Source organism: Perna viridis, chromosome 3 (assembly GCF_037379345.1).
Source record: "Perna viridis isolate PV_CMFRI_1.1 ecotype Kerala chromosome 3, ASM3737934v1, whole genome shotgun sequence".
Classification (NCBI taxonomy): domain Eukaryota; kingdom Metazoa; phylum Mollusca; class Bivalvia; order Mytilida; family Mytilidae; genus Perna; species Perna viridis.
The window spans coordinates 59,610,785-59,632,314 of NC_142447.1; the positions used below are offsets into that span (position 1 = coordinate 59,610,785).

Consider the following 21,530-nt stretch of genomic DNA (forward strand, 5'->3'; position numbering starts at 1 on the left):
TGTGACTTCGTGTCAATACACTCAAATTACAAATTACCTACATTCAAATGCTGTGACAGTAACTTGTGGAAGAACTCTTGAAATGACCTCCTAAAAATAGATATTATCAAGTGCAAGCCTGTTAAGAAAACAAATTAAAGAGAAATACCACATAAAATGTGTCTTTATTTCATCAATGAAAATACATAATGAAATTGTATTGTACAACCTTTTTTTTGTTTTAGCACAGTATAATCCAAGTTATTGTATAGCAGAGAAGTACAGTACAGCTCACAGCATAGTCTGAAAAATATCGGGTATACCTCCAATACCTTACATTCTCTTAAAAGTTTACCTCTGTTATTTCTAAGATACAACTAATTAATTAATTAATTGAAAGGAAGTTGTGGTATATCAGGTAAACATCAACAAAATTGAAATTTTTAGTTTTAATAAGTAGATATATATATATTTTCATTCAAGGAACTGGTCAGTCCTTTAATAATAAAAGAGTGCATAAAGTGCCAAAAGTTGTTCTTTTCTTCCAAAGCAGGAAAATGATTTTATTTATTATTCAACTACAAAGGGGAAAAGTGAAAAGTGAGTTAAAAACTTACAAATGTCACAGTTTTGGCTTTCAAATTGTACTCACAATGAAATTGGAAAGGTAGATTAGTATATATTTTTTTTTAATTGAACATAGAACAAAAATAAAAATACAAGTAAATGAAGGCAAATGCATCAGTGTTAGATTTTCAAATTCAAAGAGTTTTAACTGATATTATTTCTTGCCTTTTTTCGAGGGAAAATGGTAAACTGATTGAAGGATGGGCCATAGAGTTTAAATAATTTCTTCACATAAAGTGGTTGAGTATGCAGTGCACTTATATATATCTGAAAATTGAAGATAATTACTTTATTATTTTAAACACTTAAGCTGAAGTGCAGCAAATCTTTTTTTCTTCTCAAGAGTAGACTTTTTTTCAAATGTAATATTAGTTGTTTTTTTATGTATATAAAAATGCATTATTATTATAAAATAATTTAATAGTGGATATACAACAAAGTAAAATAAATTTATAAAGCACCTGATGTTTAAAATTTTCAATTTGCCCTCAGGTTTAATCTGAGTAATCAGTGCCAGGCTTTGTGTCCTTTTCCTGTGATCCTGGTCGCAAATACAAAATGTATTAATTACAAAAACACTTGTTTTATGTGTTACAATTAAAAGGGGTGTTTTCTTTTTGTACCACAAGTCTTTTGCGCCAGTACTCCTTTTACCATTTTACTTTTCGATTTTTGTACATGTAGTTAAATTGCATCAATAAAGTAATGATCCTTTCACACCAGAATGCAGGTAAATTTATACTCAATATTGTTTTAGTGCTACACGAGATGTATGGTGTGGTTATTATATTCATTTAAAAGGTAATTTGAAATCTTATTTACAAGTACTATTCATATTTTTTTAATTTATTGTACTAACCTTTGATGAACACTTTTCAATCATACATGTGCATTTATCAATGCTATGAAATTGAAATAATAATAACCAGACTAATCCAGATCTGTCGGGTCAGGTTTGGATAACAAATTTTAGATCTTTTCAAGATTAATAAAATAAAATTAAAATAGAAAAAAATAAATATTTATAATTGGTTTTTATTCCTGATATATTTTTAAGTATACATGTATTTTTCTATATTTTTTAACTTTAAAATATTCATTTCTAACTCATTTTTCTTTATTTTATAATCGTTTTACTTTAGAAAATTTTTTTGGGCACAATTTAACTACGATTTTTAATCCAACGGGGCAAAAGGACCATGCCCATTAAAAGACAGAATCTGAATTTTGCATAAATTTCAACTAGTTAATTTATTATATATTTAAAATCTATACAGTTTCTTTTATAGCAATAAAACTGGTAAGAAAAAAATCTAAAACATGTTATATAAAAAATAATTAACTGTACTTAAGATTTCCTCTCTTGAGTTTTGTTAAATTTTATAATCAAATAAGATAAATGTCTGTATTAGTAAATAAAACTGATGTCAGCACAGAACTGCAATTGAAACATGAACTTCAAATTACCTTCTATTGCCCCAGATCTAGAGCTAACTGTACCGTAATCCTTTTTGGGATTCGGTGCTGGAGATATTCTTTGTTTTGATCACCACAAAAAATATCTCCAGCGCCGAATCCCAACAGGGATTAACTGTACCTAATAATTTAGTGTTTGAAGATCACCGGAAACTCCAACTTTCAAATGGCTTTCTGTGGCCCTAACTGTACCTAACACAAATTGAAAAAGGGAGATTCAACAGCAGGGTCAAAACATTCGGACTCAGACTAGAAAAACTGCCCACTACTGGACAGAGAAAATACATAACTCATAAATACACCGAAAAAAACATTTGAAAACATACTAATGCTTGATGGAATGTGATTTGATCTGGTTGTACCATCCAATCCATGTCTTGTGCTTGCTCTGTGCGAATTCTGACAGTGAAAGTCGGTTGTAAAGACATATTATTAAGTATTATTTCGATGGTGAAATAAAAATGCAGAGACCATTCTTTTTCAGGGGAGGTAATTCAAAATGACACTACGCCTAAATTATGTAGGTAAAATTTTGAAACCGTGCCGTAAAAACTACAGCTCTATCATGCTCTTCTTATTGAAACTGAAGTATAATTTCGTATCCAAAAAGTCAATATCGATAAGTTTCGAATATATTTATTTAATTTAAAGGAGACACAATTGACCAACGTTATGGAGCATTTTACCAATTATCGCATAGTTTAGGCGGATCAAATGTGGGGGAGCTTTATGAAAATAACGTATTTTTATGTGTTAATGCACGCACAAAAAGTGTTAATAAAGATTTTTTGTGACTTTCTTATCCGCCCACCTTAGGTAAATGATTCTCTAGATCCGCCTGACTTTATCGCCAGGGCCTCTTCATTGAATATAAAGTTACAGAGAAAATTTGATACAATTACGCATACAATAAAGAAACAAGAAATTTGAGACACATCTGTATTTTAATAAATAGTTAATCGATCCGTACTTTTGTTTTGGAAATATAATCGTGTGTGTATGTGGGGTGGGGTGGGGGCTGATCCTTTGATGTACAAATAGGTATACAAGAAAGAAACTGACATTCGGAGAAATAAAATGTCTTGTCACAACATTCCAATTCCATCTTCCAAAAGATTACCGTCCAACTTTTAATCATCTTCAGACGTTGTCTAACCCACTACTACCATATGCACTTGTTTCGATATTTTTTATATGAATAGTACTAAATAAAAAAATCTTAGTACAGGTGCCTGCATATGCCTCGGCAGCCCTGTTTTTGAATAAGAATTTGTTAACCATTTAAGGGCCTACATATGAAAAGTCTCCTTAGATTGTCCCGAGATTGCCTTTTCGTATAAAGGGGAAATTGATTTACTCCCGATAAAATGGAATAAAAACACCAGGAACGCACAGTTACAACGTCATGTCCAAATTACGAAATTTAAGTACACAATTTAGCTATTTAAATAACGGCGACTTCATTTGGCGCCAAACAACTAGCACGCAACTACTTAACAATAAGGAGTCGAACAGTCCTTTTACAATACCAGGAGCGTCATCGCCGAATTCTGAACAACAACTAAGAGGTAATTAGAAACGTATTTGAAACCCGAGGCCGGTTCTTAAAATGCTTATTTTTGCCCTTTCAAAATGGAGTTTACAGTCACCACGATTAAGTGATCTGTGTGTTATCACTAAAGAAATTAGTGGACGTTTTGATTCATTCAGCAGAACTTTGTCAACCAAAAGCTAAAACTTCTATTACCTGACAATTAGACATTTGACGTAAGTAAAATGGTCAAATCAGGCGCGTAGCTGAGGCCAAATTGAATTGTAGGCAAAATTACGGCAGGGGGTTTGGGGGCCGCTTAAGCCCCCAGCAGGTCCAGGGGGCGAAGCCCCACCTCAAAGCGAGATAGCGTTTTAGAGCATCATTTATGCCTCTCCTGGATGTATTTTATCTAAAAAAAATGGCAAAATTAAGTGCAGGCAAAAGCTTTTTTGCCAAACGGTAGCTACGCGCCTGCAAATTATACACGAACAAGTAGGACTGGTTGAAAGGGAGACCTTTTATATACTGCTGTCGAGTTCAAAATACCCCGCGACATAAACAACACATATTTGGTGAAATATATTCTTATGGAACTATTGCTTATTCTTGAAAGTGCCGCATTGACCCACATCGTGGATTGTTATAATGAGGTAGAGTGTAAGGGATGAATACACATGCATATCAAGCTCTTACTGTACTACATGATTACCAAGTCAAGCGCCTGAACACTCATCCTATGTAGTACTGTAGTACTGTACAGCTGTTTATGTTCTCAGTAATGATAACCAGTTTCACTTCCTAATTAGTATGTTTAGTCACCAAATATAGTTTCCTGATTATTACCGAGTTTTGTCACCAATGTTTATTGTCCCTTTGTCATGTAACTACTAGTGCTATTCCTTATATATAGAAATGATATCTGGCACAAATTATCTTCTCTAACTAGATAGTTAGCGGATGAAACGTCTTTGGGTTACTCTAATTCCAGTCTTGAAGAAATAGAAAATGCATAACCCATCATAATTTAAGGGAATTGAATGATTGGTCCTCCATTTATCCCAGAGAAAACGGAGATCATGCTCTTTCTAATAATGAATTACTGGAGCCTTCTACGGTTTCGTTTAATGGGGTGCAAATACAAAATTCAGCTACTCGTAAGCAACTTGGAGTAATATTCTGTGATTAGGGTAAAAGGAATGCCCGCATTGATAACCTTATTCTAAGTGTGTGTACTACGGAAATTAAAATTTAGGTTAAGTAAAAAAAAATCTCGGACAGTTGTATCTTGTCTTTATACGCCTTATCTTAGAATATGCCTGTGAGGTCTAGGATAAATGCGGTATCACTCTCAAATTGGAAAAAAAATGCTATTAGAATCCGCGAGGATAGTAACAGGTCTTCCAATACTTACGAAATGTAGCTATTTACACGCAAAAACAGACTGGAAAAATTGTCTGACATGCGACGTGAGAGAAAATTACAAATGTTTTACAATATGCTGCACGCTATCTGTCCATGAACTTATCCCCTACTCGTTCAAAGTACAGCAGTCAATCTGCTACGTATTGGATCTAATATTATATTTTACTAGTGAATCTTTCATACCATCTACTGTAAGATAATGGAACAACTAAAGTGAAGACTAAAATGTTAATTCAGTATCAAAATTTAAATGTGCACTCCTTGCATCCTCGATATTTTAATTATGGTCGTAGTAAATTGAACGTTTATTTGAACCAGCTACGATGTTTAAATTGTAGCTTATCCTGCGTTAGGGGTGCCCCTTTTGAACATGTCTACCATTGTTTTCCTTGAAGACTTCATAAGTAGGTAAAACTTGTGTGACGTTAACAAATGAAATAGTTGTAAAGTACTAAAAATCATCACTCTATCCATTGTGACTGTTTTCTTCGTGCTACCCAGAGTCGTACGTATACAATTAATTCGATTCTATAGTGCATGGTAGTGTAAAACATCCACAAATTGTAGTTATAAAAAAATACTATATCTTCGATTATATATACTCTTAAAATCTATTTTTCTTCTGTTAAATGAATACAACAGGAAACATGTTGCGCTAAACCATAAAAATTCTCCATTTTGTAAATTAGGCCATTTTGTGTGTAGTAATGTGTATAATGTGCGAGTCTGTCCTTTACAGTGTACCTTTCTCTTTCAGAAAATGAGTGGCAGGGGGAAAGGAGGAAAAATAAAGGCAAAGGGGAAAAGTCGATCGTCAAAAGCAGGACTCCAGTTTCCAGTTGGTCGTATCCATCGGCTTTTGAGAAAAGGAAACTATGCCGAGCGAGTAGGAGCTGGAGCACCAGTGTATATGGCGGCAGTTCTAGAATACCTTGCTGCCGAAGTTTTAGAATTGGCTGGGAATGCTGCTAGAGACAATAAGAAAAGTAGGATTATTCCGAGGCATATTCAATTAGCCATAAGGAATGATGAAGAATTGAACAAACTTTTAGGTAGTGTGACAATTGCTCAAGGTGGCGTATTACCCAACATCCAAGCCATGCTGTTACCCAAGAAAACCTCGAAGAAGTCGGCTGGTGGATCATCACAGTCTCAGGAATTTTAACAAAGTCCTTTAACATTACCCGTTTGATGCTCAATTCGGTGCTCTGTATACTTCTAAAATTCCAGAATAAATTTATCAAGCTGTGATTCTTGCTAGTTTACTTACTATATTGTATAGACTATAGTTTTCTTATTAACAATGTACAAGTGTGTGTGTATTAATGTTAGCAGCAATATTTCAGCTATATTCAGACGATGAACATGAAAAAGATGATAAAATGAACATGAAATGAAAAAGGGATGGGAAACAAGGACAATGGGGTCCACAAATTTTGATTTCCACTGGAAATGGGGAGAGTTGGGTAGGGTCGGGCAATTTAGCCTCCTGTGGCGGAGCCCTATGGTTCCTACTCCGGGAGAATACCACAGTAGGGTTCTTTAACGTGCGAGGAACGTGGCATCTTTCCCAACACGGTGCACCACTATGGTTTGCGGTCAGGTTTTCCGTATTATAGCCTGACAACCCCACTATTTAACACGCCAGGGGTACCCATTCCACCACCTGGGGCACACATCCCATTTGCTCTGTGGGCAGAGCGCCCTAGCTCCCGGCTAGGGTTCTGAGCACTATTTAGTCGCCTTTTACGACAAGCTTAGCGCTGCTGCAGGCCTATTCTTTTAACACCCGGACCTGCACGGGGCAACATGTATTTTGTGTTTTAGTTTAAACGTATTTATTCAATGTATAAGCACAAGCTAATACAATAAGCACATTCACATACAAAACTAATAGCTTATACAAAGTTCTGTGTCCTTAAACGAGGAAAAGCTTATAAATCAAATGCTGTGTGAACTGGAATAAAGTAGAATAACAAAACTAGTGAAGAGATATAGTACATCAGGCATAATTATATATTTTACTGTTGATGATAACCTACTGAACTTTAAGAAAAACTTCTACATGTTGTTCAGCATTTGATTCATATAACGTTTACAGTAATATTGGTAGGTACATCAAGTGCTAAAGAAAATATGGTTTCATTTCGTTATACCAGTACCAAGTGGTCAGGACTAGATGTCGTATTAGACATTTTAGATCTACGCATGGCCATTTGCTTGTTGGTGATCCTCGACCTGAGTGTATCCCATGCGATTGCCCTTTCTCTATCAAACATGTTCTTCTAGATTGTGTGGAATTTGCCAACACCAGGCAAAATTATTATGACTGCGACATTGTTTGATTTGTTGACCGTTTCATCTAAAAACATAATCGATTTCTTACGAAACATCGGTTTATTTAATAAAATCTAAATTTTTATGCCTTTCTTGATTTTTCAGTTTTTTAATGTTTTTTTCGAAGTAATGTTTCTATGTGTATTTTATGTCTTAGATTTACCTTTTACGTACCTTTTTATATGTTTTTTCGTTTGTTTGTTGGGGTTTAACGTCCGAGCAGCAATATTTCAGCTATATTCGGACGATGAACATGAAGTGGATGATAAAATGAACATGAAATGATGAAATGAACAAGGGATGGGACACAAGGGCAACAGGGTCGACAAATTTAGATTACAACCAGAAAAAGGGAGGGATGGGTAGGGTCGGGCAATTTAGCCTCCTGTGGCGGAGCGCAAAGGTTCCTTCTCCTATCGAATACCACAGCAGGGTTCTTTAACGTGCGAGGAACATGGCATCTTTCCCAACACGGTGCACCACTATGGTTTGCGGTCAGGTTTTCCGTATTATAGCCTGACAACCCCAGCATGTAACACGCCAGGGGTACCCCATTCCACCACCTGGGGCACACATCCCAGTTGCTCTGTGGGCAGAGCGCCTAGCCCCCGGCTAGGTTTCTGAGCACTATTTAGTCGCCTTTTACGACAAGCTTAGCGCTGCTGCAGGCCTATTCTTTTAACACCCGGACCTGCACGGGGCCCTGTTTATATGTAAATAACTTTTTGTTTAATTTCATTATTTTATTAAGAGACTTTGATCTTGCTTTTAATATTTTCATTTTGTTAAATATTTTTGCCGTGATATGGCCCTGGTCGCCGAAACGGCATTAAAAAATAACAACGTTATACTAATAGAGTATATTTGAGAAATGGGAAGTTGGTTTGACGTGACCACATGTGCAACTAGGGGACTTCACAGGGTTACGATTAAACATATATTCGTAGAGTAAATCACTGTTCCTTCACAATCTAATGTAATATTTGTCCTAATATAGTAAAGATTCGGGCGTTTTATTAAATGTCCTCGAATACCAATTTCTAAAAATGTCAGAAGAATTATAATTCCTGGTAATATGCGGAAGTTTATGACACAGTTTAACTGGTGCTGGTAAAAAGTATTCTGAGTAGTAGAAGTTAGTTCTAGTGCGAATTTCTGAAATATTTTGCACCCATGCAAGGAAGCTACTGAGTTTGGAACTAGCGATTGCAAATTCTCTTGGTTTCCTAGTTGATGAGCTTATATAAATAATATACAAGTCTATATGTCTTTCCTTTCTGTTTTTCCTATCCCATTCCTCATAAATTTTATTGGTTCCTCCCGTCACAATTCGCATAGCCTCTAAACATTTTTATTGCTTGTTAACTAATTGTCAATCTGTCCCAAATGACGTCACCACATTCGAAAATTGGTCGTATAAAAGAAAAATACATTATAGTGAATCTTTCAAGACTGAAACACACCTTTCTTACATTAAGCCATTTCAGTATGTAATCTGTGTGGGACGTGCCAAGACACTTAATTGAAAAAAAAATATTCCCTGGAGATCTGGACTCCTGAGCCATTATTTAAAAAAATGATGATACCAAGATGATTCCTGGAGATCCTGGATTTACTATCTTTGTGGGTTGAATTTTACTCGCAACTGACATGACCAACGATGTATTTTTACTAGGTCACGGTTCAAGATCCCCGCAGCATTTTCAGGAGTATCTACAATTACGTATATACTAGTATCATCCGCAAAGAGCTTGATCTTCAGTAATTTTAGTAAGATTTGGTAGGCCTCAACAACAAATGTAATCAAATCCACGGTGATAGAACGATGACAGTTCTTTATAATTAGAATCAAACTTAAATAGTAATATAGCGACACAATGCATGACACATTAATGTCCAACATCTCCTGACATCACGTAGTTGGACATAGGACAAACTCGTCTTTGTACTCTTCATTTATAGCTCGGCGAACTTCTTTTAAAAGAAGACATATCGTATTTTGTAATACATGGTATTGAAGTGTGGAATACTTGTCTCCTGAAATGAGGGATCTAGCAGTGCTCTGAAGTTGGTAATTTCCCTTAACTGGTCCTTGTCCCAACACGCTGAAGATCGAACAAATTTACAGAATAAGTCGTGGTGAGCAAAGTAAAAGCGTGATAAAAACTCAATGCGCGCAGGACAACGGTATCTCACTGAGAACGTATTGATCGTAAAGATCGTAGCCATATCACAAGAAAGTCGTGAAAGGTTGTGGTAGAACCATACAATAATCGTTAAAGAAACGCAGAAGGAGCATATTTGATACGTGATCGTACTAGAAATGGCACTTAAACCAGGGAAAAAAATTCAGAAATATTGAAACAGAGCGTACTGTTGACGTAGCGTGGTCATGATATCTTTCACACTGGGTCGGACGGTACATATTTGTATAGTTCCCTCTACGATTTTGTAGATCGACACGGTTGTCCATATCAAGAGAGCGTATGGGATCGTGATTGAGTGTGCAGGTTTCGGCACAATGTTTAATCAATGTTAAGCAAGGACCTATGACAGTTTTTTTTTTCTAAATGCATTAGACTATTATGAAGGGGAAAAGATCAGGACCATTTTCCCCAGGATTCTGACCACAAGTAGGGCCGATTAAAAAAAATGTTTGAATGTCCGAAAATTTCATTAGAACATGTACAAATAGTAAAAAAATCTACTGTCCCCAAAAATATAAATTTGTGAAATATCGGATTCAGGAAAAGTACTAAAAATAGCAAAAAAGTCGTTAAAATGCATTTTCGACATTTTCGCTCTAAATTGAACACTTTGAGTCGGGAATTTCGAAAGAAGCATCGTTACAACACATTACAATGTATTGTTCTTTAATTTGACGTTCTGTGATTTATGAAACTACATAAAAACTTTCAAAAGATGGCTGGTAATCATGTGCTTTTTGGTGAAAAACAAACATGTCCTTTCATTCCTTTCGTTCAAGCGTTCCTGGCGATACATGTCATATTAGCGCTGAGCAGGTTACAGTTTGCATCCTGGTTCTATATCACTCGCCCTACACTGTAAATCAAGAGTAAAGGACATATAAGGTTGAACATGCACGGATGATGTTAATAACCGTGAATCATTGTTTATACGGAAGATCAGTGGCATTTTACTACTACACGGTTATTAGTAAGGACGAATACTTGTCAAAGAATATTGTTGTTTTGAAATACCGATCCTCCCATCTGTTGCAAATGTATCAAAATTCATAAAAAGCACGATTAAAACTCAATTCTGGAAAGGCCCGAGTCCAATATAAAAATAGGGAAATAGGGAACTAATAAACCAAGCATAAAACAACTATTAATAAAGACAGAACTTCTAGCTTTACCTGCCAATCCCAAACCTCGAGCTGATCGAAAGAACAGCACATCAATCAGACCGAGGCCCAACCCCAAACCTCGAGCTGATCGAAAGAACAGCACATGAATCAGACCGAGGCCCAACCCCAAACCTCGAGCTGATCGAAAGAACAGCACATGAATCAGACCGAGGCCCAACCCCAAACCTCGAGCTGATCGAAAGAACAGCACATGAATCAGACCGAGGCCCAACCCCAAACCTCGAGCTGATCGAAAGAACAGCACATGAATCAGACCGAGGCCACTGACGTATCCAAGAATGTCACGTCTCTTAGACCAAATAAGGAGCAAAACAATAGACTCCGTAGACTCCGTTAACACGTTAACAAATGACCGATCGGTCCACTACTACAGTCTCGTTTGAGGGAGCGAGGGTGGACTCAAAACCCTCACTTGGGAGGATGCTTAGTACTACATCTGTATTGACAGTTGCTCACGTGTAAATTATTATGAAACTCTTTTAAGTTTTCCGGTTATGTTTTAGTTCCAATTCCATTTTATTTCGAATTATGATATTCTATCGATTCTATGCTCAAATAAGAAAAAATATTGAAATTTGATCTCGCCATAAGTATTTACTTTCTAGTATTTACCTGATAAAGCATTTTCAAGGGAGGCGCACGCTTACTTTAACTTATTAATGTACTCGCGGTCAATCGGTCCATGGGAATACTATTTTATACAGTACTTTCAATTATGTGTAAAAAATAAGACAATAATGAAGTTGTTAGGCGGAGATATCGGTTGAAAATGTACTTAAAAATTATATCAAAACACGTCAAAAACAACTTACAGTAAACATGCTATAATGACGTATTCAGGTATCTCATTGACTTGATTGGTAGGTCATTCCAGGTCATCAGTTAAAGACCTACATCAGTTTTCAAAGACCCCGATGTAGCAAAAACATTGTCTACTATACATGACAAATAGGTTGTCGTACCAGCAGACATAGCCCAAAACAACATTGTTTTTGTATGCAAAACGTTTTACATCCAATGTTTATTATCAAAGGCAGACGTAGAAAATAATAGCAGTGATAAGACCTATACTGCATACTGCTACCACATTCTCCAAAGAAGAGATTGTGGAAAACCATAAATCTGTGTTATCCTCCTTTGGTCTCTCTAACAAGGACGATGATTGTGATTTACCGTCAATGTAATGGGTTCCTAAACTCCACAAGAATCCATACAAACAAAGTTACATAGCTGGATCTGCAAAATGTACCACCAAACCTCTTTCAAAACTTTTAACTTCTATACTCACAACTGTCAAAGAGGGTCTGCAGTTCTACCGCAAAACTTGTTTCTCCCGTAGTGGTATTAATTCAATGTGGATCCTAAAAAATCGAAAGATCTTTTGGAGACAATCAGTTCAAGACTATTATCAGAATATAATAGCATTAAAACATATTATTTTTCAACACTGTATACTTCTATTCTCCATAATCAGTTAAAATCCCAACTTAAAAACATTATACATCGTTGTTTTTTTTTAAAAAAAAAAGATGGTACACCTAGATACAAATATATAGTTCTTGGCAGAGATTCCTCACACTTTGTAAGAAATAATTCCAAATCATCTTCCAAATATACAGAAGAAGATGTTTGCAAAATGCTGGAATTTTTAATCGACAACATATTTGTCCCGTGTGGTGGAAGCGTTTTTCAATAAATGGTCGGCATTCCAATGGAAAAAAACTGTGCTCCTCTACTTGCTGACCTATTCCTTTACTCTTAAGAGGCTGACTTTATAGCTGATCTGATATCGTTTAGCTAGATCCTTTGATCTCAGTTTCCGATATATAGATGACGTATTATCTTTAAACAATCCTAATTTTGAGGATTTGATACATCGCATCTACCCAAAAGAACTTGAGATAAAGGATACTACAGATACTGTGAAGTCAGCCTCATATCTTGACCTACACTTAGAAATCGATGGTAAAGGAAAACTATTGACCAAACTTTACGACAGACGTGATGACTTTTCATTCAGAATTGTCAACTTTCCTTTCATCTGTGGCAACATCCCTTCAGCACCTGCGTATGGAGTGTTCATATCACAATTCATACGGCTTGTCGAAACTACGCAGACTTTTTGTATCGCGCTAGAATTCTAACAAATGGGCTTCTGGAACAGGGTTATGTTGCTACAAGATTGAAGTCATCACTACAGAAGTTTTATGGTCGTCATGAACTCGTGGATTGTTACGTTGTATCCATCTGCGCCGTGAAAACTGATTTGTTCAATGAGTCATAGTTTTCCTTTCCTCTTTCGTCTACCCCGGACTTGACTTTTTTATGAGCAACTCGGCGGATGTTTCTAGAAAAGCAGAGGATGCTTACCCTACCGATGCACCTGGTCCATGCTCCCAGTTTTTAGTGGAGTCCAGGTCGCTCATTTGTTTTTGTTGCTTTGTATGTATCATTTTTGTTACTTTATGTTCTTTGGTGAGTATGTTTGTTTTCCCCGATGGGGCCTTAAATTTCACGGTTGCTATCACAATTGTCCAATGAAATTTGAGGTTGTAAGCTGCATCGGTTAGGTTGCCATGGTTAAGCATCATAGATGTCACGTGATGTCAAAGCGAGCCATGCAATACCGACTGCGTCGGAACAATCATCAATGAATGAAATATTGTACCTGTCCATGTGTGAACACTGTGACCTTATAATGCAAACGACTATTGCCACATAGATCTAACATCGTTCAACTTAATTCGCTCTTTCCTTCATTATAAAGATACAAAGCTAAGTTTAACTAGCGACTATTTCAACTGACTAAGATAGCTTAAAGTGTACAGCCAAATATAGACAAATGTGGCGGGTCTAAGGTTACCGTAATAGATCACGATAATGTAAAAAAAAGTACCGTTATTGTCCTACTAGAATCGAAATAAATCGCGGAAACTACATTTTATCATTGTGAAGGGTATAGATATAAAGAATGACAGGGGTTCGCCAAGTCTCTTGGCGAATCTAGTATAGTGTTGGGTAAGGAACGTGAAAAAAAAGGCTATCGCTCGGAGTAAAATAATGCGACATAAATGGTCAACCCGTGGTAAAACAATAATAAAATGGAGTTTCCGCGATTTCTTTCTCAAGCATAACCCGTGGATTTCCAATAATTTGGTTTCAAAAGAATGTTTAGTTTTGATATACACACAGTTTTTTTTCTAATATAGTTAAATTGATATGCATTAACATGCAAATAGTCATTACCGTAAGCTCATTTCGACCGAGGAGGACATATCTGTCGCACATTTATGTAGCACAAATGTAAGTACTATTTTTATAAAGCTTATACGATGATGCATTTATTGCGTTTGACCGTATTATTATGTGTTACTTTTTCTGTTGAAAGCCAGTAAACCAAAATTCATCCCTTTGAGAATTTTTGTTTGGTTTATTGTCAAACAAGAGGCAGTCGGTGTATTCTCCATTTATCCATGGGTACAACGTACCATACCTGCATATAAAACTCCATCACCCTTATAAGTCTGAGAAAACTAGTAAGTTAGTTGACACCAGAGCGAAACAACTCCGTGCGAACGAACATCAACGCGATACGATTCTGGGCGAACGAGAAACCAAGTGATTGCATTATTAAGCAAATCATCATGTAGACCCCTGTGGTGATAATCATTGTTAACAGATACCCATATTTTGAACTAGTAAAATGTCAATAACAATATTTACTTTTTGATAGAGTACAAATGTGTGGTGCGATGTTTTGCATGTAATTGTTCTGGCATGTGACAATTATGGGACAGGCGTCATCACATGTCAGGGCTCCTGTGCCCACTAGTGTCCCATTGACAACTAGCTCAGGGGCCATGACTTTGTGAGGGGAAGACAGGGCGAAACCACCGTTACCCTTCATGGACTCTTGTGAAGTGTAAAATATAAAGAATGACAGAGATACGCCACGTCTCTGAACGAATCTAGTACAGTGTTAGGTAAGGGAAATGAAAAAAAGGCAGAAATCGGAGGTAAACATTTTATTACATTAAGACATAAATTTCTCCTCACAATGACATTTAGAACAACAGGAAATACATGCAAGAACCTTGTCGAGTGTTTCATAGAAATCTCTTTCGTAAATGTACAAATTATATAGATATAACTATATAACATCTGTATGAGATATTTCTGAACTCCATATGACACCAATTGGTCATAATCCTTTATTCTAGAAACATAGAAATTTCTTATACTGCTCTTGTTAAAGAAAATCTTCAAAGGCTTCTCCACGCCGGACTAAAATGATTTACACATTCTGTAGAAATAAAGCAGTCGCTTCATAGAAATTTCTTATACTGTTCTTGTTAAAGAAAATCGTCAGAAACTTCTCCACGCCAGACGGAATTACGTATTTTAGGTTACCTGTCAAGATCATAGAAATTTTATATTGGTCAGACCTGAATGTGTTTATGGTGTATAATTTCGGTACCCAAGTATCAATGATGGTGTACCCGAATTACTACAAAATAAGAATAAAATGTGGCATACTTTGTATGAATTCTCAACCTTTTGATTTATCTCTAATAATGAAAACAAAAATGAATATCAAGAGTTGCAAATTAATAATCAAACAAAGACAAAACATAACACAATAACAAATTAAAAAACAGCGGTACAAAAGTCCTCAAGCAGGCATTTCTATCGCCATTCATAAGATTACGCTAACCAATAACCTAATATTCTACATGAATTTCTATCCTTCTAGGAGAATACCTTGTAAATCATGAAATCAGTGCAGAATTATTGATTAGTAAATAAATTAAGCATTTCACACTGACTATACCACGACCAAAATAACACCTTCAAAGAAAAGGATTCTAGAGAATAAAATACACGATTTCAACAATTATGTTTCCTTAAAGTATACATTCTCTCCCAAATACACGGATTTAACATCAATCACTTATACATGCCACCGTTTTGTCCAATTCAGCGCAGCTTTTTAATTTCTTTTGCTCGTCGTTCATACTCCACGAGGTCTTTAGGTCGAACACCACCAGCCTTCATGGGCGGACAAAATGTGCCCCAAATCTTGTCCCAATGGTTGAAGAACGGTGCGAAGTTGGTTGGTGGCTTCAGATGATGCATGTCATGTTTAGGCGCACCACCAATCAATCCAAATGGCAGGATATTGTTAAAACAAAACGGTAAGTCAAATCCAATGTGTGCTTCAACACTGACGATTATACTGACTAACAAGTAAGACCAATTAGTTATTGGATGGCACTTAAAGAACCAGGAGTTAGTTGTTATGAGAAAACCTACAGTAACAAGCTCCCATGGATGAAGATATTGAGTTACCCATACAAACGGACTGTAGTAACGATGATGCACTCCGTGAATATGTTTGTACAGAAACCGTATTTTGTGGTGAGTCATGTGCCAAACAAAGTATTGGAAATCAAACACAATTAAAATTGCCAACTGTTGCCAGATGAATTCGAACCATGATGGTGCCAGTTCCGGTAGAGGAGTCGGAGGTGTGAAGACTAATTGCCCGACAGCCGCTGGAATAACGAACAGGATATGATTCCAGAATGTCAGGGAAAGTGTATCCACTACTTGGGCGACAGTGACATCCTTGTCAGTTTGTATCTTGTATTTCTGTATCCATTTCCAGTCTTTGCAATATAAATCCAAAACCATAAACGGAGTACAGAAAGCAAAGTAGAATGTTACAGACAATACTACAGGAAACAGAGGAGAGCTAAAGTAGTCCTCTCTACCAATTCTCAAGTCCCAAATAACTTGTAGCAGGGAACGACCGGAGAAGAAAGGAACATAATCTCCAATGCTATCTAAATAGGCATCCGTCTTATTACCTGTCAAAAAATTACCAAACTCGAAAAATCTGACCGACATTTTATTACTACAATCCCAAAACAAAACTGTTCCCAGTTCTTTGTTACCCTTCTATTTAATATTGAAATAAATGTATCTATAAATGGACGGATTAAGGTTGAACTTCGTGAAATCAGGTGATAAAAACTCCGCCTTTATTAAATCGAAAGCTCAAATAAACCATATATATAGTTCATACATATACTCTACGCTTTGGTTGAACAAAATCATATGTATTGTACAATGGTGCAGTGCAAATGGCACACACAAGGAGTATGATCAGACGAAATGTAATCCAGTTATTGAAACAGGACACGTTTATACTTTGTTGTCTTTTCATAAAACAAATTAAGAGACCAGCATTTTGATCAGAATCGATATTTAAAATGCATTACTGGCCGATTTTATGTATTTGTTGATACATGTGCATGCATATAGGTATAACGTCAATATATGTGGACAAATATTTTAAACAATTACGATATCTTAAACTTTAAGGTCAGTATATACGAACACATAGTGACCAAATGAACATTGAAGGTACCCGATTACACTAAATCCACTTGCTATAGTCATTCCCACAGAGACTTGAATTAAATCCATTGGACCTAATTACCTCAAGTCCTTGTGTTCATTTATTTGTATAATCCTTCTGCAGGATGTGCATAACTATGATTTTGTAACGCGGACTTGAGGCTATCAAAGACGCACGCATTCAATATTATTTACGGACTGAAACCTACTTCTCATTATATTTCTTCGCCCATCAAACTATGGGTTTGTCGTACAGTCTTACATCAAACTATGGGTTTGTCGTACAGTCTTACATCAAACTATGGGTTTGTCGTACAGTCTTACATCAAACTATGGGTTTGTCGTACAGTCTTACATCAAACTATGGGTTTGTCGTACAGTCTTACATCAAACTATGGGTTTGTCGTACAGTCTTACATCAAACTATGGGTTTGTCGTACAGTCTTACATCAAACTATGGGTTTGTCGTACAGTCTTTTAGGTGATTTGATATATTATTTAATGCACAGGCAAAGAAAAATGCATATATTTTTGTGGCAAAATTTATGTAGGGTTCTCCCTTGACATCGTGTTGAAGAACCTCCCAATGTAGGATTGATAAAAATATTGCAAATATATAAATTAATATTTTTTCTGTCTATTTCAGGGATGAGGACATGCACACTCTGCACAAAATATCATTTAATGATTTATTTCACTATAAAATTAATCCCCCATAAGACCAAGTATGGAGAAACCTCTGCTAGATGTCAAAGGAACAGTTAACAAATATAATGCAGTGGAAATATTTATTTCTCTTGCCGGTGTTTTTAATCTAAAATTCAAAAAAAATGTACGAGCATGAAAAATCACATTTAATACTACTAAATCTGAAGACTTGTTCGTCTAATAAACGTAAAGCCGTATATATATAAAAATAACCGGGACAATCACTGACCAGGGGAATCAGTGACTGCGTCCAACATAACAAATACATCACAGTTAAGCATACAATATATATAAGACAAACTTGTATATTACACACATAAAACAGTTTATGACATAAAAGGTAATGTTATAAAAGCAATAAGACATCTAAGATTTTAAAAATCATCATTTAAAAGCTCTCGCCTCACGCTATAAAATTAAAATAACTTTTTTTACCCACTTCATCAAGATAATGACCTATCTCACTACAAAGAAAATAGCCATGGCCGCCAATTAACAAGTTTTTTTTGGCTTTCTCGCAGTAGCTGGGTGATCTCGCGGTAGCGGGGTGAAGGCAGGGACATGCAAATACTTTACGGAAAAATCATTAAGCCCTAGCATTATTTTACATCTCTGTCGATCATACGCAGAGCACTCACGTAAAAAAGTGTGCAATGCTTTCGTTAGCATCCATGGTATATAGGGTACATTTCGTGGTTTTCTTCAGATGGATTTTATTTAGAATTTCATTTAAAGGTGGAAAATTTGTTCTAGCAAGTAACTTCAGCCTTGCTTCGTAGAAGTTCCTAACACCTTTCAAGTAAATTTATTTACCTGGTCTGATGTTGAAGCCCTGATACGCTCCAAGGCTGGGTTTTTCATTTATTTTTGCTATTTAATTTAAGCGTACGTGATGCTACATATCAAACTTATATAAGGGTATTCATTCACTTTACCGAATGCAAGACATGCATGTACTGAAACAAAGTACTTCTTCAACACATATGCATGTTGTCTTATGAAGAAATAGGAAAAAAATGATTAAAATGAAACAGAGTGGTTCCAGATCAACGGAGGTTGCAGGGAATTTGAACACCTTTTTATAGAAAAAAAATGTTATTGCAAATATGATGTCCCCAGTATACACTGTACTCCATCACAATGTAATATATTAACACTTCCGACCCCCGTTGTGACCGCCCTTTTATTATATTTATTGCATAGTTTAAATAAACTTCCCATTTCGAGCACCACAAATATCTGGTGGCCTGCTCCATTGCAGTAATTAAAAGGAATCGTAACCCTAACAGGACACAGTGTTACGTTATCGCAACAACGACCTTTCTTCAAGGTGCAAATTACGCATTACATTTCGTCCCGTGAACAATGAAGTTCTAATGTTATTCGCTTTTTAGAAAAAGTAAGAAAACCATATATTTTCCAGTTTCAACTTTTATAAACAAAAAAAAAAAAAAAAAAGTATAGCTATTGTCCACTATGAGTCTGTTTTAGGTCTCAGTATCGTATTAATTTTCCCATAGACTTCTATAGTGAAGTGCATATTTTTAGGATTTTTAAAAAAATATGTAAATTGATTCAATAAAACTTTCACTTATGTAGCATTTCTAAGGACATGTGAAAAAAATAATTTCCTGCAAAGAAAATAGGGTGAGTCCACGAAGATCAGACAGAAAAGTAGTCTTGAACTATCAATAGCCATTTTCCCTACTTTCACTTTCGTTTTGCACTCACCAAACCAACCTTTTCAGTGGAAGATTTTTATGATATTATGTCAGATTTTCTTTTCAAAAAGTTCTTCATCTTACAGTGTGATGTTTGCTCTATTTTATAAGTCATTGTTCATATCTTTTGACAAAACATTACTTTGTCGAGAGGCAAAAAGAAAATGCACTATATTTTTATAGCATCCATGTTTTGACGTACACCTGCTCAGGGATATGCAATACGATACTGGTACCTTTAATATCGGTTTTAAGTTAATCTGATATGCACCTATTTTTCTCGAAAATCATCCCAATCTGCTGTAGCATAGAGGGGTTATTTGCAGTTTGGAATGTGCTTCACCATTATGAGATTTAAAGATATTTCTTATTTTAACTTACATAAGACATACATTTAGCATGTTTCAACAATATGTTGCTAGAAGAACAATTTGAAACTTATTGGTATGTAGTGTTAAAGTTAACTATATATGCGACAGGTTTTTCCACGGATCTATTCCTAGTAATGAATATGATTACATTCTTGCATGCCAGATTTTGACTTGGGCATGTTGGGAAGGATAGATCATCAAGACGAAATATTATCTCTTCATCAGTAGAATAAGGAGGAAGGCAGACCTAGTAATATATTCAATTGTTTATTGGCAGTACATAATTTACATTTGTGGTATATATTCACTTTTCCACCGACAATTTATATCATAGCTCAATAACATAGTAAAACGGGTTTTCTGCATGATTATATCTTATAGACTGAACGCACAACCATAACAGACCGACATTGTTAAGTGATAGGCGAAATATTAAATCATATTTTTTTCGATTTATGGCTGAATAAATTTGGAATATTTTTTTTCAAGATAATCCCACCCCCATCCCTCAGTATAAAAATAGTCGGTGCCTTACAACCTTTCGACCAAAGGTTAATATGGGTTGTTATGGCATGGATGAAAACAAACTGTTCGCAGTTTAAAAGCACGATGCATTGAAATGTGGGGCCATGGAATTACTTTTTTTTTTGTTTCCTGCTGCATTCACCAAACGTAAGGTAATTTCTAATGTAAAACTAAAAATAGAAAACTTGGTTTATTTGTTTAATCATCTTATCTATCATCAAAATTAATTACTTTTTTTTTCTAAGAGAACTGATCTTCTACAGTAAAACATTTTGTTCCAGTATGGTAATCAGAATTTTTCAAAATGACACTTTATACTCCTTCTTGACCAGACACACCATTACTGTATAATACATGTACATGTTGGCTTGTTTTGACCAGGATTTGGGATTAGGGTGGCACATATACATATATATACTTGAAGGTCGAGCGAGAACTTTTGTGAAAAAATCCAGATTTCGTGCAGACACAAAACTCATGTGTCCTATTTTAGGGCGGAGTGTATGGCAGACACGCGTTTCTTTGGATCGGCATCCGAGTCTGCTTCACACCAACCAAGAGTTTAAGATATGTTGTCATATTTTAATACTTTAGCACATCATTTATAAGACTTCATTTGATACTGGTATCTGTCTCCTGCCATATGTTGTTTATGTAATGTATGCATTTACATTCCCCTCGCTGGGACCTTTATGGAACAACCTAGAGTATTATTAGCGTAATCATTTAACTGGTCGCGTCTAGCATAAGAAAGCAAGAAATTATATGTTTGACAAACATTATTGAAATTGAATACTCATTTCTTGACTTTTGACTTTTTCCATACTTATACAAAATCTTACACCATGGGCAAATTAAAATTCATTCGTGCCGAATTCTGATTCTTGCTGGAATGCACTTAAATAATTATAGTCGAAGATAGTGACGGTTTTACATTAGGGATACAATTACCGTTATAGTGAGTAAGAAATTGTGTGATATATTTTTATACCCGTCGTGTTAAGTGTTTTCCTATA

The 21,530-nt window shown here is 35.6% G+C and overlaps 3 protein-coding genes across 4 annotated transcripts in view; 1 reads left to right on the forward strand and 2 right to left on the reverse strand.

Moving 5' to 3' along the window:
* The window catches only part of LOC148623156 (dual specificity mitogen-activated protein kinase kinase 5-like), a 31,159-nt gene extending 28,587 nt beyond the window's left edge, over positions 1-2,572 (reverse strand). The window contains exons 1-2 of the mRNA XM_088573736.1: positions 2,409-2,572; positions 42-90 (exon numbers count right to left, since the gene is read on the reverse strand). Of these exons, the coding sequence (XP_088429862.1) occupies positions 42-90; positions 2,409-2,510 (151 nt within the window). The 5' untranslated portion in view covers positions 2,511-2,572. The remainder of the gene's footprint in view (positions 1-41; positions 91-2,408) is intronic.
* A 943-nt stretch (positions 2,573-3,515) lies between these two features.
* LOC148623157 (histone H2A-like) lies at positions 3,516-6,289 on the forward strand. Of its 2 annotated transcripts, none has more exons than XM_088573719.1 (2): positions 3,516-3,650; positions 5,796-6,289. In XM_088573719.1, the coding sequence occupies exon 2, from the start codon at positions 5,799-5,801 to the stop codon at positions 6,201-6,203; it is 405 nt and encodes a 134-aa protein (XP_088429845.1). In that variant the 5' UTR covers positions 3,516-3,650; positions 5,796-5,798; the 3' UTR covers positions 6,204-6,289. The 2 variants fall into 2 exon arrangements, with proteins under 2 accessions (XP_088429845.1, XP_088429844.1); XM_088573718.1 differs by lacking the exon at positions 3,516-3,650 and adding an exon at positions 3,695-3,849.
* An 8,494-nt stretch (positions 6,290-14,783) lies between these two features.
* On the reverse strand, positions 14,784-16,725 carry LOC148623158 (cholesterol 25-hydroxylase-like protein 1, member 2). The gene has a single exon (XM_088573720.1). It carries the CDS (start codon positions 16,674-16,676, stop codon positions 15,744-15,746), a length of 933 nt encoding a protein of 310 aa, XP_088429846.1. The 5' UTR covers positions 16,677-16,725; the 3' UTR covers positions 14,784-15,743.
* Positions 16,726-21,530: the final 4,805 nt, after the last annotated feature.

Excerpts from the sequence above, each read along its gene's own strand:
- LOC148623157 (XM_088573719.1), top strand. The coding sequence starts at position 5,799 with ATGAGTGGCAGGGGGAAAGGAGGAAAAATAAAGGCAAAGGGGAAAAGT.
- LOC148623158 (XM_088573720.1), bottom strand. The coding sequence starts at position 16,676 with ATGTCGGTCAGATTTTTCGAGTTTGGTAATTTTTTGACAGGTAATAAG.